Here is a 26,399-nt window from a genome sequence, read left to right as displayed (position 1 = left end):
AAGTGGAAGGGGGTGGGAAATGTTAAATCTGACTTATCCTGCTCTGTGATGGTGTTGGGCCCTTCAGAGGCAGATCCAAAGAACCAAAAAGGTGATGGGCAGTACAGCAGAGCTAGAACACTAACCTCCTTCACTGGGATATCAGACCAGTTGCAGTGATGAGGGTCAGGCCCGCAAACCCTCACCCCACCACCCACACCTCTCCCACTTATCGTCACATTTCCCTCTGCCTCTCCCAGCCACTCACCCACTGTTCATCATGAACTGACCTCAGGAGCTGAGCAGGAGGCAGTTGAGAAAAGGCAATGTAACTGATCAAGTCATCCTGAACCACTGGCAATGCTCTGGGTACATGCCTCCAAGTCCCACCATGGCAGATGGTAAAATTTGAGTTCAACTTTTGAAAAAAATGGGAAAGTTGCTGGCTTAATGATGGCCCTGACTGTCAATTTTCATAAAAACCCATCTGGTTCACTAATGTCCTGCAGGGGAGGAAATCTACCATCCATACCTGGTCTGACCTACATGGGTTTTCAGACCTACAGCAATGTCACTGGCTCTTAATTTCCCCCTAGGTGATTAGGGATGGGCAATAAATGCTGGCCTAGCCAATGACGCCCAATTCCCATGAATGAATATAAATCACTAATAATAGGCTCAACTATTGAAGCAAACCATTACAGCTCACAGACAATGCAGGCTACTGAAACTGCTTCTCCTGAGCTCCACCAGGTGGTCTGTCAACCAATGGTCTCCAGGACTCTGGCACCGATTTTTTAAATTAGATACCCATTTCAGTCCAGCGATCCCCACAGTTCGAGTCTCCTGGGACATGTCATGAATGACATATTCTTACAGAAAGAGTCCTACTTCAGAAAGATTGTTGAGGGTGGGTGAAGGGTAAGTTTGAATGGCGACCCTGCATTGGAACCAGCAAGGCAAGCTGGAGTAGCGTGTGTGAAAGTACCCTTATCCTATCCCAAATTTGCCAGAATTGGAAATAGGAACCTGGAATCATCAGCCATTTTTAAATTACTCTAAAACTAGTGAAAAGCCTGTCCTGGTTTATTTCTGAAAGGTACATTAGTGATTTTAGAACTGTGCAAGATCAGACCACGAGCAATCATAATTCCATCTACTAATTCTTTTCCAAACACCACTAGAATGTACAAGATCAAAGCTAATTTACAATAACACATCAAAACAAAAATAAATGGCTACAATTTCATTTTTTGGGTTCGACTGAAAATTTAATCTATGGAGGGTTTTCATAGTTTATTGAATAGAAACCTTTATTGCTCTACAGCTCTGTAATCAGTGATGAAATTCTTTGACATATTTCAAAATAACTTCTGACACATCTCTCCAGGCATCTGTTCTCACAAACTATTTACTGTAGGAAAATGTACACTTATTTCAAAGTAGTATCAAATAAAGCACCCTTTTAATAAAACAATGCCAAGCACAAGAGAAAATAGTTTACCGTGTTTCCCATTTATATTCTAAACTCATGGATCCAAATCAACAAAACAAAATATTCCAAAGCACTGAGGAAAAAGGATTTAAATGCTACAAATCAAGCAAAGATTTTATCCCAGCAGGTTGTACATAAATAATTCAGATTATGCATACAATTTTGAACAGAGATTTCTGAAGTATCATCTAAATTTTGGACGAAGAACTTTCAGTTAAAACCAGTGAACTGACTTAATAAATATTCCATAAAGAATCAAGTATAGGCAAATAATATTACAATAAAGTAGAAATTAAAATTAAAGCAGACATAAACATAGTAGAGCAAGAATAGATATATCGCTATAATAAACGGTCTTGCATTTAGTATGTCAATCAGGCCTTTACATGTAAAACTTACCTCATTGCTCAAATAATATATTCACACTAATGCAATATACAAATATTAACCAGACAAAATGTATTGCCTGAAGGATCAATAAACTAGTACGGAAACCAACAACAAATAAAATCAGGCATCAGTAACCAATAAACAAAGAACAAGGGGAATAGGAGGAAGCAATAAATGTGTGTAATCTGACCGATTTCTTCAGGAACATACATTTTAATCAACATAACACTAATGCAATTGTGGTAGTAAAAACACAGAAGCAGATTATCTGACAGGCAATAGATTGAAAAGTGGGCGGAGGCTTGCAACATGATATGGGTACCTTTGTACACCAATTTCTGAAAGTAAGCAGGCAGGTGAATTACAAATGGTATGTTGGACATCACAGCAAAAAGGATTGCTGTGCGGGAGCAGAAATGTCTTGTTGCATTTGGACAGGATTTTGGTGAGACCACACCTCTCGGAGTGCATGTAGTTTCGGTCTCCTTCGCCAAGGAAGCATTTTCTGGCTACGGAGCAAGTGCAACAAAAGATTTATCAGGCTTAATCTTGGGATGTAGGATTTACAGATAGACCAGTTTGGTTAGGACTATGGAACAAAAACAAAGTTTCTGGAAAAGCTCAGCAAGTCTGGCAGCATCTGTAGAGGAGAAAACAGAGTTAATGTTTTGGGTCTGGTGACGCTTCCTCAGAACTGATGGTGGCCACCATCAGTTCTGAGGAATGGTCACCGGACCCAAAACATTAACTCTGTTTTCTCCTCCACAGATGCTGCCAGACTTGCTGAGCTTTTCCAGAAACTATGTTTTTGTTCCAGATTTACAGCATCCACAATTCTTTCAGTTTTTTTTTGGTTAGGACTACGTTCACTTGCGTTCAGAAGAATGAGATGGGATCTTGAAGAAACCTATAAAAGTCTAACAGAACTAGACAGGGTAAACGCAGGCAGGCTGTTCCCTATGAGCAGGAGTCCAGAACCGGGGTCATTGTCTAAGAATACAGATGGGGCATTCATGATTGTAATGAGGAAAAGTTTCTACCCAGAGTCGTAAGCCTGTGGAATTCTCTGCCACAGAAAGCTTCATATTATCAAGGTGGTGTATAGTGCTTTAGGACTAAAGAAATCAAGATATGGGGCAAAAGATTGAACAGGACGCTGAGTTGGATGATTAGCCATGGTCATATTGAATAGTGAAGCAGGCTCAAAAGGGCCAAATGGCCTAATCCCATTCTTAATTTCATGTTTCAACATCCTGAGCTCCCCTTCCACTTCCATTTTGATTGAGCCCCCTCTCTGTCTCCCTCACCTTTGGTGCTCTGCAGAGCTCTTAAGAGGGTTTGTATGTAAATAAATAAACTGGAAAACACAGATGCTATAAGTGTGGTAGCCAATACATGAAGATTGGTCATTTGGTGGTGTGAAAAGCTGCTTACTTGTATGTGATAGCACTTCCACATACACAAAAAAAAACATCCTGGCCTCAATTTTAGTCTAATTGCTTCAGAAAATCTGGAATCTTCAGATCAAGTAGCAAGTACTGTTGGTGCTGGAGTGGTTTCTATTGGGTTTTGAAATGGCTGGCCTGCCTTCTCTTGATGGATACATTATTATTGAACGTGAAACAGATATTTGCATTGGCAAACCTTGATACATAAACTCTTAAAAGACCTCAGCTTTTATGCACATATAAAATCTTCCATAATACTACATAAACTAGGTTGAAGAACATGTGGCTGCATATATCTGGCCCACAACTATCTGGAAACAGGAACTTGGGCAATGGACCCTCATTGGCACTAGAAAACATCTCACAGCAGGTAATAATGATGGGCATGGATGGAGGACAGGACAGGAATCCTGACCTCCTCTAACTTGTAGTCAATACTGTTGAAAGATTCAGCACAAGCTCATCAGGCCTGGAGCCTTTAATTTTAAATGAGGACAGACAGGTTTGCCACGTTTTGAGAAAGTGACAGGCAGTTCAAGACTGGGGAGCTAGACATGATAACACCAGGACATCATTCTAACATAAAGCAGATCAGTGGGACCAAAGCAAATTCAGAACCTGGTAAGGGAGTTTCTTTGATGTTACAGGTAGTACAGAGAATGACAATGCACAACCTATGCTTTGAAGATGGCCAGCACTCCTAACACTATGGGTTGGAAATGCAAGGGGCAATGAAGCCAAAGACAATTGGGCAGCCATCCACCCAGAAGGTTCCCAAGATTGCTGGTCACTAATATTTATGACCTTGTCACCAAAAACACCGCACTTTGCAGCACTGGTCACTATGCCCTGACATCAGTCATCAAATTCAGTATGGCTTCAAACCTCTTCACTTTAGGTTTCTTTCAAGGATTGTATGAGGATCTTAATTTCATCTCAAAAAGAGCTGAACATTGCTGCACCTCACAGGTCACCAAAGTCCACTTTGTCAAAGTTGGATAGACACCTTCATTCACTGATAGACATGAGCTGAAGAGACAGAGGAGATTAAGTTTCACCTCCACCACTGCATTGTCCCAGGCACAGAGCACCACTGATTCCATCCATGCGGCCACCAAGCCAATTTGATGGTACTTCAATAGGAAGGCCTTCTACTTACACCATCAGACATCATCCACAAGGCCCACCGCCTCATCGTCAATCTAACCCCAAAACTCTTAATGTCAATCATTACCTATTTGCAAGAGTCTCGGTGATTGTGGGGTGCCTGCTGTGCTTTCCATTACCTGGCCCTCCAAAGACGTGTGGCCCTTTTGAATTGAGAAACACTGGAAGGAAATGGTTCACCCAGAAACAGCAAGAGGTAAGAAGCGGAACTGAAGGTCGAGACAGTGATGAAACTGAACAAGGAAGCACTTCTGCTGCACGATGAGGTGACCTCCATCTACCACTTTTCGGGAAGCAAACCCTCACTCCTCTCCATTTCCAGCAGTAGCTCCAGATCGGCACTGACACCCTGTCATGGATTCCAGATTTCCATCTACACTACAACATCTCATTTCTCTCTGGGCTAACAGAAGACTGTGACACGTACCAGAGATCTCTCTCCTCTGGGCAACCAACAACCTCAGTGATGACTGGGGTGTGTAGAGAAATCCCACATTTCCTTTGTGGCCATCCACAACGGCTCGAAGTGAAGAGGAAAATTACTTCTATATCAATGAATGGCTTACCCAAGAAAATCTGAACATTTAGTGTTTCATTGGAGTCAGTTTTCTCAGTCAACAATAAATACAGCCCATAATTTCCACCTCTGTGATGAGCATTCAATTTTTCATCTCTTATTAAGTTTTATTCACTCTACATGGCCATTCCTTACTCTGATTCCTCTTCTGCTACTCTACCTGTCTTTCTCTCTGCTTCTAGGTGGGTGGATGGTAAAACGATGTGTTGAAGCAACAGCTGCAAGCTTCATATTGAAGATTTTGGCATGAACACTCTTTTACCATCCCCAAAAGCATCCTTCTCATGCTTTTTTTCTCATTCCTCACACCTGTTACATGCCCTACACCTTCTCTTTCCAAATCTGTTTTCTACCAACTTCACTCTCATCACTTATGCAGCTCCGTCCCTATTTAAATTAGCCAATCCAGTCCTGTTTCTTTATCCTGCTGTCTGCCAGTTTACTCTCAAGCGACCATGCATTTTCGCCTCACTTGTATTTGCTTTCCCTCTCAGATGAGTGAAGGGATAATAAAGACTCATCACACTGCCTTATCTCCTTTGTAGTTTCCCTTGAAATTTCCTTTTCCTTGTTTAAAAATCGCTTTAGCCCCTCTCATTCTGTATGTACAATGGCTCCCACATCACCAAATGAACCACCAATTCAGGCACCAGGTGGGAGGAAAAATAGACAAGCCATTAAAGCCGTGCAAAATGCTCAAAATATTGACTCTGAAGTGCATGAAGATTCTACAACATTCAGTTTTATTTCCACAATAAAGTGAATGGAAAACCAAACATTTGCTCAAAACTCAATTTTCAAATGTCACAAGGAGTAGGAGCCTTGTTTTTTTTATGGTATCTCTGAACTCCACACGAGATTGTTACCAGGTTAAAAACTATTACTGCTAACAAATTAGATTCCTCAATAGCCTCTTTGGCATTGGCATGCAGCAGTCAATGTACCCAGTGTCAAAATGCAAAGTTGTTACATTATTTACAAATCAGTTCACAGTCCTAATCCCAGTGAATTAATCCATTTCAACATCTATTATTCAATACCTATTTGTCATCCCACGTACACACAATTTCAGAAAATGCCAAGAACAGAAAAAGCAAAGTGTGAGAGCCTGAATGTAGAAAATAAATCTGCATTGCAATACCATCTTTTAGGAAATGGTATTGTTTAATGGTTGTTTTCTACGTACAAAAATCCAAAGTATTTTCAATGCTGTGGAAAGAAGAAATCCTGGCTTCAATACTTCCATGGCTTCACTGTCTTGTTTTTAAGATAACCTCCTCATGATAGCTTCAACCAATTCTTGTCTGCTGGTAAGGGCAGTCATGCAACAAGGCTAGCTACTGTTGTATTATTTGGCTACCACCATTAGCATCCTCCACCCCACTGTCTGGTCCTGCTATCTGACCACTTAGATTTTGAATCCACTTTCAAAAGCTGGTGACCGGTCAACATTCCTTCTATGTAAAATCCAGCGCAATGGCTTAGGGAATGATCCCATGAATAGTTTAAAAACTTTGCAGCTCGACAATCTTCTGTTTTATTTGCTAACTTCTCTCATGCCCCCAAGTTAAGGAAGAAAAGTCTAGCCAGGGATCCAGCATTTCGACAATGGACATTTGAGTCAGCAACCAGAGAATGATCAATGCCAGTTAAACCACTAACCATAAGAGATTAAGTCGTCATTCTTTTAAAAGAGAGAGGAGAAAGATGGAGAAGTATTAAAATATTCTTCCAGATAAACATATGCAACATATCCTAGTTAATGGAACGATACAAACTTACTAACCAAAAAGAGTGGGAAATTGTTCTAATCCCATGCAAATTTTGACCTTCTTGATTTGGAACAAAATGCTTATCAATGTTGAACTTAGCAGCATGTTTTCATCAAATGCTTTCGGTCTCCCAAACAATTTCACTCTGTGCTGAATGTCACTGTAATTGTGTGTCAGTAAAAGTTTAACATTACCTTAAGCACCATCATTCTTAAATGCAGTCAGTTCTGACATAACACATGTTACTTCAACGCAAATTGGTTTTAACGTGATTGAAGAATTATAGGACGCTATTTGTACAATGCAAACTTTCCCTACTGGTATTGGCTATAATGGGATTTCATCCCCATCACTTTAAATGTTGTGGTTATTGCGTTATTTTCTTATAATGCGATATTGCATAAGGACAAAACAATCACGTTATATCAGAATCAACTGCATATTCATCATATACTCCAGTTGGCCAAAGTGAATGGGCTAAGTGCCTCAAGAATCAAGATCTTTGCAAACAGATCTCATTTGGTCCTTTAAAATGTACATTATGCCCTAAGTGCAGTGTTATGTGATCCCTTAAAATGTAAACATCTGCCCTAAATGCTTTAATTGCTACATTTCCTGTTCAGAACATGAAAATCTGAAGAAGTGTTCAGCACGATATGTACATCCTTATTACTAGCAGCGCAATTTCTTGGGTAACTGACACAGATTTTGAATAGGGTACAGTTTGACAACATTTTATTTAACTTCCCTCTGCCCCATAACATCAATGCAGCAAAAAAGTGGTAAATAATTGCTAACAAACAGCTGCTAATGAAATTTCCAAAGCAGCACATTTTAAGAACAAAAATGCAACAGGAGGGATAAATATTGAGCATCTGTAGCACTGTTCAGGCTCTGTAAAGGCACTGGGATGTGCTCAGCCTTCATTGGCATGTTATCAAGGTTTTTATGAGCTTCATACATGACAGATGTGCTCTCGGTGCCTTTACTATCCAATACCAATATCCTGTCCAATGATAGCAAGCTAGCTGTAACAATTATTGAGCAGGCATCAACATAATACATAATGCGCTTAGCAGTTCAGTGCTACCGGAACTCAATGTATATTAGCCACATCGCTTTTATATGCCCTGATTGTTCTTCCACAAAACATTTTTAAAAACCTTCGAGTATAATTGAGTTCCTCTTATTTACATGACGATTATGTGAAACATGCTGTTATTTTTGTATTTCTCGGACAGTGGATAGTTGATTTCAATAACAAAGGACCTTTCAGTGAAATTTTCTGCAATGATGTAGCTTTAACCTGGAATCATTGCTAATTACACCGTAGGTAAGCCTATATCACAAATGTGCATCTTTAGGTTTTTTTCAAAATAAATGGTATATTGTGCAACATTTCAAAATATTCAACTGTTTTCAAAGGCTTCAGTTCTTTTTTAATCGAGATGTTGTTGCAATAAATTCAGATCACAAGAAATTAAATAGACATAATGTACCTGATCTTGGAATGTTGATTAGATCCAGATGAAGTTACTTCAAGAAATTGTATTCTTCACATGCCACACTAGTCAGAAACAAATCATTTGCATCATCAAATTCCTGGGGGAAAATTAGCTATTACGCTACAATAACTTTTTCTCACAGAGCGTAGCATGGCATCTTAACTAAACAGGTCATACTGGAGGAACGAGGGGTTTGAGAGTCAAGGTAACAGGCTTGATCGGCAGGCCAATGATCATGCAAAAACAGGATTCAGTGACAAGGTTTTGGCTTCTAGCCTATTTTGAAATCTATTACTGTAATCAGAAATGACAGGTGAGAATCTCCGCAAGGGTAATATAAACAAATTCCAGAGATTTGCTGGACCACAAAGAAAATTTAGCCCATAAACTGGATCAATGAGTTGTCCTCTTCAAATTTATGCATTGAGCAGCATTAAGAATTTCATTGAAATTCTCTATAAACTTTAACTCTATTGATTAAATGCATGCAAAAACGAAGCCTGTTTGTTCGTTCATAGTTGGCCTCACCTCATGTTCCACAAAATAGGAAAAGCACAGCAGGGTTCATATGGAAGTGCTTGGTGATGTAATTCTATTAGACTCACTCACCAAAATACTTTAAACTTAAAAAATACTTAAAATTAGCCTAAAATTACTAGAAACAATATAAGCCAATAGAGAGACATAATTCCTGGTAATTTTCTGAGATTTTTAGCTCATACACTTGAGAATATTTATTACACACTTACTGTATCTGAATCGTTTGCTAGGCTAAAGGTGTATGCGACTCTCTGCAGCACACTTTCTATCATGAAGCTTACTTTCAAAGGTTTACTTACCTCAGAGATGTATCAGTACCTGTATCCTTCCAACTATGAAGGTTTGCCTACCATTATCAAACACATGAATTTGAAAGTACATAGATCAATGTACAAAGACATTTTGCATGCAATTTATCTCAAACACAAGAAACTCAAAAATATTCATTCACTTGTTATTTCTTATTTTTATTGGTCTTTTGCCTATTTATTTATCAATTGCATGTTTGACGTGTAACTGCCCTGTACTTAAAAATGAGCTGTAAAAACATGATGTCATTCATTCCGGTTCTGGGAAGCAAAGATATGCACCTTCTGAGGTTGAAATGAGATTGAAATTGGAGCCATTCCTGGTCAGACAGATGTAAATAAGCCCATTTCACTCCTGGTTTTCAGTCTAGTGCCTTCCCCCATTCACCGATGGTGTGTGTAGAAATTCAGTACCGTTCATTGGATGCCCTTTTTCAAGCATAAAGTACTACATAAATACTAGATAAATTCAGATCAACAGAGGACATGGGAAATGGGGAGTACTTGACAAAAGGGCTGAAAAAGATCAATACTAATAAACTATACTCCAATAATGAAACCCCGGAAGACTTAACAATTCTAACCTAACAACTGATATTACTCTGGTTTCATCACACGAATATTGGAAACTAATTTGAAGAAAATAAGCTCTTAGAGCCAGACATTATAAAATTACAACACAGCAAACATTTGTGACATTCACCGTTATTAAAAAAACCTACAAACAAAAAGAATTAAAACAACGGCCAACCTCTTGGGTCTCAAGATGTGAAACGTTAGCACTGCTTGTAAGCATGAATAGGGAATCACAGCTCAGCTTACTTATGCAGCAACGGACTATTTCTTTGGTTATTCAAATTCAGGTTTTTCTTGCTGCAATGACTTCTGCCCTCCTACAGCAGCAGGTACAAAACAGAGACTGGATGGTTCCTCAAAGAGGAACATTGTGAACTCTCTCAGGCCTTTTGGAGATGCCCACAAGCTTCAAATCAAGAGCTGTCTTGACAAAAGCCTTGAAACTCAACTCAGCTTTAATAACCGGAATAACAGATGGCAATTGAATAAGAGGAGGATTATTACTTTCTTTTAAATATCTGGTAAAAATAATTATAATTAAATAGGGGAAAAAAACCTTTACAGCCAAATTTCACCAATCTGGAATAAAACAAAGGTAAAAATTAATGCGAAAGACATAAAAAATAGAATTATTATTCAAAGAGGTAAATAGAGATAGAGTTCGGATAAATGGCTAATCAGGCAAATATAATTATGGCAAACTCTAAAATGTAATAGTTCAAATCACAAGAGTCATTTTGCACAAATAGAATACATGTAAAGTCAAGTAGCAAAAATTGTCAATTTGTATCCTGACACAACTTGAACAAAATGAGGCATCACAAAAGATGATCAAAAGTGACACCAACCAGAAAACAACAGTACAGATTATTTTATAATCAAGTGATATATCTTTGGCATTTTTGTATAAGATTATATTAAAATGAGGTTCAGCCCAGCTAAATTGCACTGCCCTGAAAAATTAACATATGCTATAAATTTTGAGCAAATTAAAATATTAGTATTTGTGGACCCATTTTTGCAGTATGTACTCCATTAGCCTGACAAAACTGAAAATTCAGATGAAAATACTGCATATTAACTGGCTGATGATATTATTGCTAGCAATGAAAACCTTTGCGAAGTAAGCTTCCAGGATCTGCATTAAGTAGATTCAGCAATGCTCAGCTAGAGTGAAACCTTCTTTACTGTACTTAACAACATATCTTTACACATTTCCTAGAAGATCATACCTGAATGTAGCAGAGGGAACTCCAATTCCTACATCAACCAATTTACTGGACTGCATAGTACTTAGCTTGGTTAAATTTTGTTGCAATGGTCAAAATATATTTTCAGCATACATTTGGAGTTCCAGTTTTCTGAAGAATCACTCTTTATAATGCCTTCTAGACACCATATTAAATATCACAAAGATGCCCATACGGTTTCTGAAAAAGGCAAAGAATTCAGCACTTGCAGCCAGATTATGCTGCAATCACGTGATAAATTACCTACCAGCACATCATCAACCAGCCCAAAGAGATAACACATCATTAATCTACCATTAGCAAATACATACTATGTTGTGGAAACTTCATTTTTACACTGCATTTAAAAGTAGATCTTCACCCTATATTCATGCCACTGAAATGGAAATCTCGTTCCAAACTTTTAACATGCCAAGTACACAAGTGATATTTCCAGTTTGGATGAAATTATGAACAGTTTATGTGGTGGACCCAACTGGAGAACAGATTAGTGGCTGTTCAAAAACATTCATGTAAGGCAGCCATCACTCTCGGTTAGATCTTTATAAAGTTTGGTTCCTAAAAATGAACTGACATAATAACAAATAATCACACCACCCGATGCTACAATCGGGTACACTTCACCAAATCATCTAACAATTATCATTACAAATCATATTTTATTAGTAGATCAACCTGACAATTATCTCACTCTAAAGCCTCTCAAAGAAAATAAGACAATGTCCCTAACTGTGGCATTATGGCTTTACACAGGTCATAAAGTCATCTTGAAAGTTCATGAACATCTATCCTGTTTGCTGACGACAAGAAACTTTGCTTGCATTTGTTTTTGTCCATGTTGAAGGGAAGAAACAGCATTTAATTCTTTCTCATATTCGTTTAGCAACAGCAAAATGACAAAGCACTTACAGACTACTATATTGCAATTGGCCTAAATGGTTCAGTGATACAACATGTGCAAGGGATTCAGAACACATGTACAAACCTCGAGACCAAGCTAAGATGGACAACGCTGACAAAAGACAATAAGAAGTAGGAACAGGAGTAATCCATTCGGACCCTTGGGCCATTTCTGTCCTTCAATAGAATCATGCCTGATCTGACATTCCTCACATCCACCTTCCTGCCCTTCCTCCATAATTCTTAATTCCATGACTAATCAAGCATCAACTTATCTCACTCTGAAATATACACAATGACACTGCTTCCATAACTCTCTGCGGCAAGGACTTCCAAAGATTCTCAATCCTCTGAGAAGAAATTCATCCTCATCTCAGTCTTAAATTGGCATCTCTTTATTCTAAGCCTATGTCCACTGGTCCTTGACTCTCCCAAGAGGGGAAGCATCCTCTCTGCGCTTAACCTATCAAGCCCCTTAAGAATCCTATATGTTTCAATGAGATCACCTCTCATTCTTCTAAACTCCAATGAGTAGAGTCCCAAACAGTTCAACCTTTGCTCCTAAGACAATCCCTCCATACTAGGACAAAACCAGAAGTCTCTGGAAAAGCTCAACAGATCTGGCAGCATCAGTGAAGAGAAATCAGAGTTAGCGTTTCATGTCCGGTGGCCCTTCCTCAGAACTTAGAACCCTCCAAACTGGGGATTATCTTAGTGAACCCTCTCTGAACTGCCTCCAATTAAATATTGTATTGCCTTAAACAAAGGGGGCCAAAACTGCCCAAAGTAGTCCAGATGTGGTCTCATCAGCACCTTGTACGGTTCAGTGAGATTTCCCGACTCTCATATTCTAACCTCCTTGAAATATAGACCATTGTTCCATTTGCCTTCCTGACTACCTACTGTGCCTATGTGCTGCAGTCTGCGTTTCACACACAAGTACCCCCAAGTCCCGTTGGGTTGCAGCTTTCTGCAGTTTTTTTTCCCCATTTCAATACTACTTTTTTTGTTCTCCACTCCAAAATGAACAACTTCCCATGTTCCCACAAAAGGACAGACTTAGAGAGAAGGAGTCCTCTTCCTCGCACATAGGTACCTAGAAGCACAGTAAGCTCAGGCCAAGCATATGTCTTTGCTAAAGCCTATGCCAGTGTCTTGTGGTAAAGTGCAAATTTCTCTGCCTATAAGCCAGAAACTCTAAGTGTAAGTCCCACTTCAGAAGGTGATGGTCAATGAAGATGTGTCTGCAATGCAGGCAAAACAGGTTGATCGTTGTCCTGTAATTTATTTTCTGATATGCCTGCGGCAGGCAGTAAGAGCAGGAGAGTCTCCTAGTCAGTCAACTTTATATGGAGAGGCGTCTCTGAAACTGCAGCATCTGGTGACAGCATACTGACCGCTCTCAGGAACATCATGCTATAGAAACAAACATGCACACGCACCTTGTCCGCTTTATGTGCCCCTAGCCACAAGGGGAGAAGAATGTCTAGTGCAAGAGCAGAATTAAACAAAATATGCAGCCTGAAATGTTTAAAACATCACAGTGGCATGTTGCAAGGTATTATGCACATTGACTGGCAATATATTGATGACAGATATAACTTATGAACACACTGAGAACTAAGCAACTGTTGGTAGCTTACCCAGAAACCAAATGTTAGACCTCAGCCATTAGTGGGAATTGAGCCACAGGGCATCAAACCAATGTTGATTAAATTCTGCACTGCAAAAGACTGAATTATACTGTTCACCTATGCTGTGGTTGGGATGACGGTGGCAATGCACTCCCAGCTTGTGGCATGTGGTGTTGCTCACTGTATTGCTTATGCATGCTCTTTGTTGCACTTTTCTGGCAACTTAATGTTCTAGTTGGTTATTTTTGTGCAATGATTATTCACTTTAATGGAGTGGCGGGTACATGAGTAGGATTCCCAAACTGACTGGTGGAAGACCAAAAACCAAGACAAGGTTTTGTGGTGTAATCTGAAATATTAAATCAAGCAGGGCCAAACAATGACACACTGGCTAACGATCAACAATCTGGTGCATTAAATAAACCTGTAGGGATCGAACCCTCACTGGAAAGCTGGATTGGTGCAATTGAACATAGAACATAGAACAGTACAGCACAGAACAGGCCCTTCAGCCCACAATGTTGTGCCGACCATTGATCCTCATGGATGCACCCTCAAATTTCTGTGACCATATACATGTCCAGCAGTCTCTTAAATGTCCCCAATGTCCTTGCTTCCACAACTGCTGCTGGCAACGCATTCCATGCTCTCACAACTCTCTGCGTAAAGAACCTGCCTCTGACATCCCCTCTATAAGGGTCCCTACCTCTGAGACAGGAGGCTTGGGTTCAAGTCCCACCTGCTCCAGACGTGAGTCATAACATCTCAGATCATACCCAGTACAAAACACACACAACTCTCACTGGGAACTGGAATCTTCCCAAATACTTTCACACAATTCAACAGGTGAATTCTCGAAAGGGCACGTTAATCCCGGGAAGATCATTAGTGCTGTATACGGTGGTAGCCGGCTCAAGAGCTCCAAAATATCCCGTGTGCCACCCAGAATTACCCCCTTCCCCCCACCGACTCCTTAGCCCTTCACACTCGGGTAGGTTAGAGACGAGGAGCCAGGGGTGGCTCTTCATGTCAAGTTACGCAAACTGAGGAGGATTTTCTTCCCGTCTCAATAGCATAGGTTGGCAACGGACAACCTGTGAAGAGATGAGCTCAACTTTCAACTTGGGCATTGTATTCGTCAAATTTGTCCGTTGCCATTTCAATTAAAATAGAGGGAACGTGATGCCCACACATGTTGAGATGAACTGAGCTTGTTAGTACAGGACCTAGGGTGTTTCATCTGATAACGGTGACGTTAATCACAGCATAGTCACTGATCTTAGAGACAGGGTGGGGGATCTTCCCGGCTTTTGTATGAATTCGGAGCCCCCCTCCCCCGGGGTGAAATTATAGGTGGGTGACCCCCAGGTCACAAATAAAAACTAACGGGTCAGTTCTCATCATTCACACTGACTCATGGCCAGACAGCCGAGTGTGCGGTGAGGGACCCCAGGCAGCTCCACTGTTGCCCCGCAGGGTACCTGAGGAAAGGGACAGGGCAGAGCGACACCCCGAGGTCCCGAAAATCCGTGACCCACCCGGGGAAAAGAGGGCGTGGACAGTGCGGGCGGCCACCGCCCGGGCTCAGCGGGCTGCTCTACCCGAGAAGCTGCACCTTGGAGCGGGCCACGCTGGCTGCCCCTCGCCGAGTTAAACAAGCCAATTCAAACACCGCCAGACCGCAGCTCCCCATATCATAGAACACGCTTTATATCTATTGCTAAGGTAAAGGTAGAGAATTGAAATCAATTACCAGGCGCATGCTGGCGATTCGGAGTGAAGCTCTCGGTGCTGTGCACAGTGTCGGACTGGGAAGCTGTCGGAGTTCTGCACACCGTAGGTATCCGTCAGAGGGAAAGCACGCAGCCCCCCCGCCGACAGTAAGACGGCCAGGCAAACACACAATGAACTATATTGCGTTTGGGGAGGGGGCAAACTGGAAGGCTGGATTTAGCGCAGGGGTCTGGTCACGCTCCAGCAACTGCACAGAAACGTGAGCAATGCATCCATCACACAGTTTAAACATTCAAAAAGTGTTCGCGGCGTTGCCTTTCCAGCGCATTAAATGCACATTTAAATCACTTCTTATCCCTCTCTACAAGTAGCGTAACAGCAGATCCAGATGTAAATCCATTATACACCGTTTCTAATGGGCAGTCCTGGATTTTACCAAGGCTTTGACACCTCCTGCTTTGCTTAAAAGAAAATTAAGTTTTGAAGACAAAAGCAAATGTCTTAGGAGGCATAACATAAAATGTACCCCATGTATGTGTCCTATTAGTAGCTAGTTAAAATTATTTTGAAAAATAGTCAACATTTTATGTAAATCATTTAATTAGAGAACAATACTGTGAGTAGAATATTCAGGATGAGTCCTCCTGTCACTTAATATACCTGTTTTATTCCAAAATGTGAGCAACATGACCCTGAAAATCACTTCAATTCAATCGTGGAACCCTTGAGAAAATGAGAGCAAAAAGCAGATATGAGATAGCTTTGGCAGGCAACGTTAAGGAGAATCTAAAGATGTTCTACAAGTACACTATGGGCAAAAGAACAACTAGGAAGATAATATAATCCCTTAAAGATCAACAAGGTCATTTATATGTGGAACTATAGGATATGGTTGAGATGCTAAATGAATATTTCGCATTAGTACTTACTGTGCACAATGACATGGAAGCTAGGGAACCTGCCAGAATAAATAGTGATGTCAGGAAGAGTTCATCTTATAGAAGAGGAGGTGCTAGATAACTTAAAATGCATGAAGATAACTTCCTGGGACCCGGTCAAGTGTACCATAGGACGTTGTGGGAAGCTGGAGATGAAATTGCAGGGTCCCAAGCAGAGATATATGCATCATTGATAGCCACTGGCAAGGTGCTGGAAGACTGGGGGGTGCCTTTATTTAAGAAAGGCTGCAAGGAGAAGCCAGGGATCTATAGACCAATGCGTCTGACATGACTGGAGTGTAAGTCATTGGAAGGGATTCTGAGAGACAGGATTTACATGCATTTGAAGAGCCCAGGACTGATTAGGGATTATCAGCATGGTTTTGTTTGTGGAAAAGTTTTTTTGAAGATGTGACCAAGAAGCTAGATGAGGACAGAGTGATAGACATTGTCTACATGGGCTTGAATAAGGCCTTTGACAATGTTGCACATGAAGATCTCATAGGATTCAAGAAGAACCAGCCAATTGGATATAAAATTGGCTTGAAGGTAGGAAACACAAGGTGGTGATAAAGTTGTATCAGAGATAATAGGAACTGCAGTTGCTGGAGAATCCGAGATAACAAGGTGGGGAGCTGGATGAACGCAGCAGGCCAAACACCATCTTAAAAGCAGGAAAGGTGACGTTTTGGGCCTAGACCCTTATTATGAAGGGTCTAGGCCTGAAACATCAGCTTTTCTGCTCCTAAGATGCTGCTTGGTCTGCTGTGTTCATCCAGCTCCACGCCTTGTTATCTAGGTGGTGATAAAGTGTTGTTTTTTGGACTGGACGCCTGTGACCAGCACTGTTCTGCAGGGATCAGTGCTGGGTCCATGGTTGTTTGTATTTACATAAAGGATTTAGATGAGAGCGAAGGAAATATGATTAGTAAGTTTGTGGATGACGTCAAAATTGTTGGTTTAGTGGACAGTGAAGAAGGTTATCTAAGCTTACATTGGGATCTTAATCACCTGAGCTACTGGGCCAAGCAGTGGCACATTGAGTTTAATTCAGTTAAATCTGAGCTGGTATTTTGGAAAGACAAACCAGGGCAGGAATTACACAATGGTAGGACCCTTGGGGGCATTTTCAAACAGACAGATCTCGAGGTTCATGAACATTGTTGCTTGAAAATGACATCATAGTTAGAGGGTAGTAAAGGAAGTGTTTGGCATGCTAGCCTTCACTGGTCAGAGCATTGCATTTAGGAGTTGGGATGGCATTTTTCAACAGCACAGGACATTGGTGAGGCCACTTTTGGTGTACTGTATGCAATTCCAGTCACTCTGATGTAGAAAGGATACTATTAAATAGGAAAGAGCGCAGAAAAGATTTACAAGTATATTACCAGGACTGGACGGTTTGAGTTACAAGGAGAGGCTGGATATGCTGGGACTTTTTTCCTGGAGTGTCAGAGGTTGAAAGGAGAATTTAGAGATTTATAAAATCATGAGGCACATAGATAAGGTGAATTCCAAAGGTCTTTTCCCTTGGGTAGAGGTGTTTAAAACCAGAGAGCATACGTTTAAGCTGAGAGTGAAAGATTTTAAAAAGGACCTGAACAGCAACATTTTTACGGAGAGGATGATGCGTATATGGAATGAGCAGTCGAATGAAGAGATAAATGCAGGTACAGTTACAACATCTAAAAAACATTTGGATAGGTACATAAATAGGAAGGGTTTAGAGGGATATACTCTAAAGACAGGCTAATGGGACTGGTTCAGATTGGTTGGCAGGCATCTGAAGGGTCTGTTTCTGCGCTGTATGACTCTATTTTCATGTTACTTGCTAGTTGACACATTTTTAAAATTTAAAAAGGAAGAAAAAAAGATGAAAGAGAACATTTCTAAAGAAGGGTCCAGACCCGAAACATTAGCTTTCCTGCACCCCTGATGCTGCTTGGCCTGCTGTATTCATCCAGTTCTACACTTCCTTATCTCGAAGAGAACACAGATGTCTTATAGAATGAGACAGCGTGGTTTCATGCAGAGAAAATTGTGCATGACAATTTTACGAGAATTTTATGAGAAGATAACAAGCAGGATAAATTAAGGGGAATCATTTAATGTATTATGTTTGGATTTCCAAAAAGGCACTCAGTTAGCACCACTCCTAAGACTACTTAATAAGATAAGAAACCATGGTGTTGTGAGCAGTGTATTAGCATAGACAGGGGATTGGCTACCCTATAAAAAACAAAGTTAGGGCAAGGGAGCACTTGAGATAACCTGTATCCTGTGGAGTACCAACACAATCATTACTGGGCCCACAAATATTTTTAATATATATGAATGAGCTGGGTGATGGAAGTGAATTTAATGTTACCAAGTTTTCAGAAGAAGCAAAAATAGATCAGAAGGCAAGTAATAAGGATGACACAAAGAGAGGGAAATGGAGAGGCTACATGAGTGAGCCAAGACTTGGCAGATGGGATATAATGTGGAAAGTGTGAGGTTGTGCACTTTGGCAAGAAAAATAGAAGAACTGAATATTAATTAAATCGAGAAAGACTGCAGAAAGCACAAGGCGACCTGGGATCTCCATTCATGAATCACAGAAAGATAGCATAAAATTTCAATGTGTACTGAGGAGTACAAATTGACTGTTGGCCTTATTTCAAAGGAAATTGAATGCAAAAATAAAGAAGTTTTGCTAAAACTATATACGGCACCAGCTGAACCACACATAGAATATTGTGAATAGTTTTAGTCACCTTTTCTGTGGAGATACACTAGTATAGGAGGCAGTCTAGAGAAGAATCACTGGCTGGATTCCTGGAATGGAGGACTTTTCTTATGAGGACTGGTGAATAGGTTGGCCTTATAATTCACTGAATTTAGAAGAAAGAGAGAAGACCTTACTGAAACATATAGTACTCTTAGAGCACATTACAAGGTATATGTGGAGAGGGTGTTTCACCTTATAGTAGAGTCTAGGATCTGAGGGTATAATTTCAAATTACGGGTCACACATTTAAAGCAGAGATAAAGAGGAATTTCTTCTCCCAGGAATTAGGGAATCTGTGGAATTCTTTACCACGAAGGGCTGTGGAAGGTGGATCATTAAGTATTTTTGAGATTGAGGCAGACAGATTTTTAATCAATGAGAGAATCAAGGAATGGAGGGGAAAGGCAGAAAAGTGGTCTCATTGAATGGCAGAGTAAATTTGATGGGCTGAATGCCCTATTTCTCCTCCCATCTCTTATGATCTTATTTTCTCAATGTTTGGAGTTAGTAAATCAGGAGATCTCACAATAGTGGGAACTATTCGCGCTCACATCAAGAGCAGTGTTAGCTGTGGCTCTGCCGTCCAAAGTCACCTGAATCAGAGGGTTGTGAGCCCAGCCCCCTTCCAGAAATCTGAACATCATGTCTTGGTTGAGAATATTGAAGGAGTGCTACCATGTTAGAGGAGCTGTTTTTCCAAAGATAATAAATTGAGGCTGCCTCTGCCATGTTTTTGAAAGTAAAAGATCCCTCGACACTATTTTGAAGAACAACACGGACATTAACCTCAGTGTCCTGGCTAATATTTGTCCCTTTACTGTTCAGGGTGCTTGCTGTGTGCAAATTGGCTGTCCTGTGTCCTATTACAGCAATTACAAAACAAAAACAAAGTATTGGCTATAAGATAATGAAATGTGAGGCTGGATGAACACAGCAGGCCCAGCAGCATCTCAGGAGCACAAAAGCTGATGTTTCGGGCCTAGACCTTTCATCAGAGAGGGGGATGGGGTGAGGGTTCTGGAATAAATAGGGAGAGAGGGGGAGGCGGACCGAAGATGGAGAGAAAAGAAGATAGGTGGAGAGGAGAGTATAGGTGGGGAGGTTGGCGGGGGATAGGTCAGTCCAGGGAAGACGGACAGGTCAAGGAGGTGGGATGAGGTTAGTAGGTAGGAGATGGAGGTGCGGCTTGGGGTGGGAAGAAGGGATGGGTGAGAGGAAGAACAGGTTAGGGAGGCAGAGACAGGTTGGACTGGTTTTGGGATGCAGTGGGTGGAGGGGAAGAGCTGGGCTGGTTGTGTGGTGCAGTGGGGGGAGGGGACGAACTGGGCTGGTTTTGGGATGCGGTGGGGGAAGGGAAGATTTTGAAGCTGGTGAAGTCCACATTGATACCATATGGCTGCAGGGTTCCCAAGCGGAATATGACTTGCTGTTCCTGCAACCTTCGGGTGGCATCATTGTGGCACTGCAGGAGGCCCATGATGGACATGTCATCTAAAGAATGGGAGGGGGAGTGGAAATGGTTTGCGACTGGGAGGTGCAGTTGTTTATTGCGAACCGAGCGGAAGCGGTCCCCAAGCCTCCCAGTCGCAAACCATTTCCACGTCAGCTTTTGTGCTCCTGAGATGCTGCTGGGCCTGCTGTGTTCATCTAGCCTCACATTTCATTATCTTGGATTCTCCAGCATCTGCAGTTCCCACTATCACTTATTGGCTATAAAATGTTTTGCAAAATCCTGAGATCATGAGAATGCATGACTTTCCACCCAAAAGAAAGAATATCAAAGTTTGTTTGCCAAATGATGCAATGGATTGTGAAAACCAACCAATAGCGCTTGGATTTTTAAGCCACTATGCATTTAAAATATAGAAACAATAAACAATTTGCTATCAGAAAATAGACTTCCTGTAAGTGTACAACATGTATGAATATTTTTAAAGCAAATTTTCTGTTTATTCTCAGTACTAGGCCTGAGGCAAAGAGTATTTACCTAGAAACTGTAAATGCTGGAAACATGATTCTAAAGCAAAAGCACCACATAAAGAGTTAATTTCCATCATTGTTATTTTACGGGGAAGGGGCAGTTAAATGTTCTTGTGAAAATGAGTGGTCTGCGGGAATGCCAGCCAAGGACCTTTAACCCTGCAGCTGATTTCAAACTGTTCAAATCCATAAAATGCATCGTGGAAGATGTTTCTAAAAGTGAACTCAAATCCATGCCCCTTTTAGTGATTTAATGTGACGTTCAAATTATCCACCAATCTTTTAAGATATATACTTGAACTTACAATTGGCATAAAATAAATATACAGTGTTGTCACCCAAGAAAATTACCAAATACCCACCTCTTCAAATATGACAATTAATACTTCAACTCATTCAGTAATTTGTATACTTCAGGCATCTGTTTTAAAACCTAGATTTCAGGAATCTTTTCAACTTTTAATTTGATTTATATTTTGCTATGAAACTGTATTGAAAGAAATAGGTCCCAGTGAGGATACCTTTATTCAAAATAGGCACAAAATAATAAGAAGAAAAACCGGGAAAATGACTGTTTCCTGCTGCCCAATTTTTGCCCCAATTTCAGTCAACTTTTAGGCTGCATTATTGATTTGTGCTGTAGCTGTGCCCATTGCTGGATCAAATTATGAGAACCTTTAAAGTCATAACATTTGTTTGCAACTGGTCATCCTCAAACTTACATCATTTGTCATAGAATTGACATGGAATTAAGAAGCAAACACGGAAAATGCTAGAGAAACTCACAGATCTGGCAACATCAGTGAAGAGAGAAACAGTTAAAGTTTTGAGTCCCATTAACCCTCTTTCTCTCTCCACATTTGCTGCCATGCCTGCTGAGTTTCTCCAGTGATCTCCTTATTTTTTTCAGATTCCCAGCAGTATTTTGCTTTTATTGAATAAAAGAAGTGTTATCCAGGCTTCACATAAAATCCTATATCTGAGCAGAATTTAAAGATTACAGTACCTGTTTTTTTTTAATTCTAGTATTGAACTTCATTATTGATTTTGACTAGGTTAATAAAATATGATGACAATGCATGACTAAAAACCTTTCAGTAGTATAAAAAAAAATCCCTGACAGGAGCTCCATTATGTAGCAAATGTTTGTTGGCTTTATTACAAAGATGTGGGTGTACAAGAATTGCAAAGAACTGCTCAATTGTACAGGGCTCTGGTAAAATGGCATCAAGGACCCTGTGTATAATTTTAGGTTCAATATCTAGGAAAGGACATATTTGCCTTAGATGTGGTGCAAAAAATGGTTCACGAGATTATTTCCTGGGGTGCGGTGATTTATTTAATAAGGAGAGACTGTAGAATGGGCCTAATTTTCTCTCAAGTTTACAAAAATGAGATATGATGTAATTAGATATTCTTATAATTGTTTAAAATTTAAAAATAGCATACAAATACAAGATGCAGATTCGTCTGGCTGGATCATACAAGACTGAATTGTCTCCCCAGGGGGCTATGATTATTCAGCCATTGAGGATATTCAAGGCTGAGACAAATAGATATTTGGGCTTTATGGGATGCAAGGATTGAATGGAAAAGTGTTGGAGTTAAAAATCAATCATGATCCAAACATGGTGGACTTAACTCAAGTGACCACAGGACAAGACTTATTCCCATTTCTAATGTAGTTATGTGCATTCAATTAAGGGGGTTAAAACTTAACAAGGTGAATACCAAACAAGAACTCATTTGTTGTATTTCTTATGAATAAAACATAAAAATGCTTGAAACACTCAGGAGGCCAGGCTGCATTGATGAAATCAGCATCAGAGGGCTGAATCTTACTTTCTCTTTGTCGAAGTCCAAGTCATGTGGGGTTTTCTTGGATGGTTTATTGTTGTCAAGTTCTCTCATCCTATCTTACCAAACTTGCCTCATATGTTACCTACCACTCCCTGTGGCATCTTTCATATTTGACGTCTGCCCCACCTTAGCACATGCCATTCTCTGAACAACTTGCCAATCAGCAAATGTCAGGAATTCAGCAACATCACTTGCAACAGCACTTTCATTATACCTTAGAGATAACACTGTGGAGCTGGAGGAACACAACAGGCCAGGCAGCAAGGAGCAGGGAAGTTGATGTTTCTGGTCGGGACCCACTCAGTTATGCACCATCATGAGCACTGTCAATGCAGAGCTGCTCTGCACAGTTGCTGACACATTTTCTCCGCACATGGCAGACAGGGAAATCAGCACCACAGGATAACATGACTGTTCAGTTCATGAAATCTGCTCAATTTTTATCATTGACAGACAGACAAGGTTGATAAGAAGCAGAACAAGACTACACCTTTAGCCACTACAATGGAACCAAATTGTTTCAGCAGTTGAATGCAGCGTATCTGTTAGACTGCCAAAAAAAAGAGAAACTATAACTGGAGGGCTAAAGCCAAAAGGTAACATGCAACTGGTACAGGTTATTATCAACATCTAAGATTGACATATCATAGATTCCGGACTTGATTTCACAATGCTCTGCAATGGTTTCCACCAGAACTTCCTGAAGTGCAGTGCAATCCATACAAGAAGTAATGGTATGCATTGGAACGTAGTGTAAAGCAAATGACCAGTCAAGGTTAATTTATTCAGTTTTTCTTCCTATTGGTCAAGACTTGTCAGACCAAAGATAAGTACAAATTATTAGTTTTTTTCTCATAATTAGATAGATTTTTGGAAAATGTAGTTTCTAACTAAAATTAGTGAACAAATGTAAATCTAGCCCAACATTATTCTAATATTATATTTCTCCCCTCCTGTTGAGCTGTAACTTTCGTCTGCCAACAACAATATGATATAACTCTTCCTAAAATCTCCTGACCTTTCATGTGGTATTTTATCTTTGCAATCGTTTCTTTGAATGCAATGGTTTATGCTCATATTTAAGCATATAATTTTATTACTGTGTCCAATTTTGGGCTCCACACCTCTGGAAGGACATACTAGCCCTGGAGCATGTCCAGCGGAGATTCACACGGATGATCCCTGGAATGGTAGGTTTAACGTGTAATGAATGGCTAAGGATCCTGGGATTGTACTCATCAGAGTTTAGAAGGTTGAGGGGAGATCTAATAGAAACTTACAAGATAATATATGGCTTAGAAGGGGTGGATGCTGGGAAGTTGTTTCTGTTAGGCGGGGAGACTAGGACCCGTGGGCACAGCCTTAGAATTAGAGGGGGTAAATATAAAATGGAAATGAGACGACATTTCTTCAGCCAGAGAGTGGTGGGCTTGTGGAATTCATTGCCACGGAGTGCAGTGGAGGCCGGGACATTTAGATGCCTTCAAGGCAGAGATTGACAAATTCTTGATCTCACAAGGAATCAAGGGCTACGGGGAGAGTGCAGGGAAGTGGAATTGAAATGCCCAGCAGCCACGATTTAAATGGCGTCATGGACTTGATGGGCCGAATGGCCTTACTTCCACTCCTATGTCTTATGGTCTATGGTCTTTTTAGCAAACCCCTGTGATCAATAGGTATCTGTAAAGAGTAGATTATACTATTTTTTATTTCTGAAAAACCCATGAAGATTTTCAGACCCACAAGGGTTTTCATAGGGAAAAAAATTTGAAAGAGACAGTCATATAAAATAATCAAAATGCTCGTGTTTTAAATAGTTTTAATGGGAGGACTTGTCTCATACTGTTTGTTCCCCTGTATCCCCACCAACATAAAATTTCCAGCACTATCCAAACATTTCTTTATTAACCTTCCACATTATATGCTATTTATGCTCGCAATGCAAGTGAGATTGATAACTACCTGTAAAAGCAAAGCATTTAATTAACTATAATTTGGGTGACCTCTGAAGAGAATGGTGAAATGGTTCTATTAACAATTTGATAGCAGAAATATCGGTTCACACTTCATTGTGGAAGTTCTATTCCAAAGTATAAATCAGCCAGAAAAGTAAACTATATCATGTTTTATCAAGTATCAAACTGTTGCTACTCTGATTTATATATACATTATATGTACGAGGAAAAGGAAATTTTCTTTTACTTTCCCCAAGAGAACAATTTTGAGTATTCCCTGAATGTTGAATCTATCATCACTCATCATCTTGACAGTTTGATCTCTGCTGCATATGCTTTGATATTCTCTTCTCCTAACAAACCACGGGGATAAGACCATAACTCTTCCTGCTGTAGCTTTGCAAATGTCATTGCATTAATGAATAGAAGAACAAAGAATTCATTAAAATGACATTTTCCAGGATATTTTGTTATCGCAAGGTAAATGGTAATGATTGCACATTCAGATAATGTTGATTAAATGATCAAATTCCATCGTGCAGTTTATTAAGAATAATTTACATACCCAGGTGGTTAATTTTCATACTCAACCTAAATGTTTACAGTATCACAAGAGACTTTACTCAATATCCTGATGAGAAAAATACAAAGGCAAACTAGAAATAAACCAGATCTGACAATCCCTTACTAGCAATAGTCCTAAAGGGCTTGTGCATAAACTATCTATGGATTGATCAGTTTATGGGAGAAGACATTCTTTTTAACTCTCAGTTAGCTCGTGTTTTCCCATTTTAAGAATAAAGCACCTTGCTCTGCAGTCTTGGCTGGACACAAAACATTTACTGCATTAGCATTTGCATCTTGTAATCCTTTTAATATTTTAAGTGAATGAATCAGGTTTCTCCTTAATTTACTTCCAATGGGAATAATGTTTTCTCTTTCGGTCTATCTTTAGAACATATGCATAAAATACCTTTAATGTTTTAGCTGTTTTTTTTCATATCTCATTGCCCAGTGGAATGCATGGAGATGGAATTTTATACACAATGCTCTAAATGTAATCTAAAAAGTGCCTTGTGTAGCAATATCTTCCTGGATAACTAATATATTTATGTATCTATTCAAAACTGTATGACATTATTTGCTTTATAATTTAACATCTTAAAATAACACTGCTTTTGAGGAATAGTTTACTAACAATTCTCAATCTTTTTCATGGTCTACTCCTAACTTACTTCCATGTTCTTTTGTATATTTATAAATATGGTCTAATCTTTAAAGAAAGAACAAAATCTTGTTTATATAACCGTCCTATATATCCTTGGGACAACACAGTTTACTTTATAGATGATTAGTTACTTTTGAAATGTAGGAAATGTTATCTGTGCATGCTAATCCTGCAGCACAACTCCATCCAGTCTCTGGTGTCTTAATTTAGTTCTCAGTAGATGCAGATTTGGAGCTCAAAACCTGTCACAATCCACTATGACTTGGCAGTAAACCAGAAATCTTAGTGCAGGAAATGATACAGGGAAACATCCCTTCAGAGTGGTGTTCAAAGGTTAGATAGATTATAGAAAGCTTTGTTCTGCATTTGAGTATATTATTGGTCTGACTGAAT

General features: G+C 39.9%; 1 protein-coding gene across 1 annotated transcript in view; it reads right to left on the bottom strand.

Annotated features, from left to right (window-relative positions):
- schip1 (schwannomin interacting protein 1) overlaps positions 1-15,419 on the bottom strand; it is an 806,217-nt gene extending 790,798 nt beyond the window's left edge. The window contains exon 1 of the mRNA XM_059651054.1: positions 15,295-15,419. Within this exon, the coding sequence (XP_059507037.1) occupies positions 15,295-15,303 (9 nt within the window). The 5' untranslated portion in view covers positions 15,304-15,419. The remainder of the gene's footprint in view (positions 1-15,294) is intronic.
- Between the last annotated feature and the right edge of the window lie 10,980 nt (positions 15,420-26,399).

The sequence above is a fragment of the Stegostoma tigrinum genome, chromosome 14, assembly GCF_030684315.1.
Source record: "Stegostoma tigrinum isolate sSteTig4 chromosome 14, sSteTig4.hap1, whole genome shotgun sequence".
Taxonomy (NCBI): domain Eukaryota; kingdom Metazoa; phylum Chordata; class Chondrichthyes; order Orectolobiformes; family Stegostomatidae; genus Stegostoma; species Stegostoma tigrinum.
The sequence above is the reverse complement of the archived record's forward strand: the minus strand, read 5'-3'. Positions and strand labels throughout refer to the sequence as shown.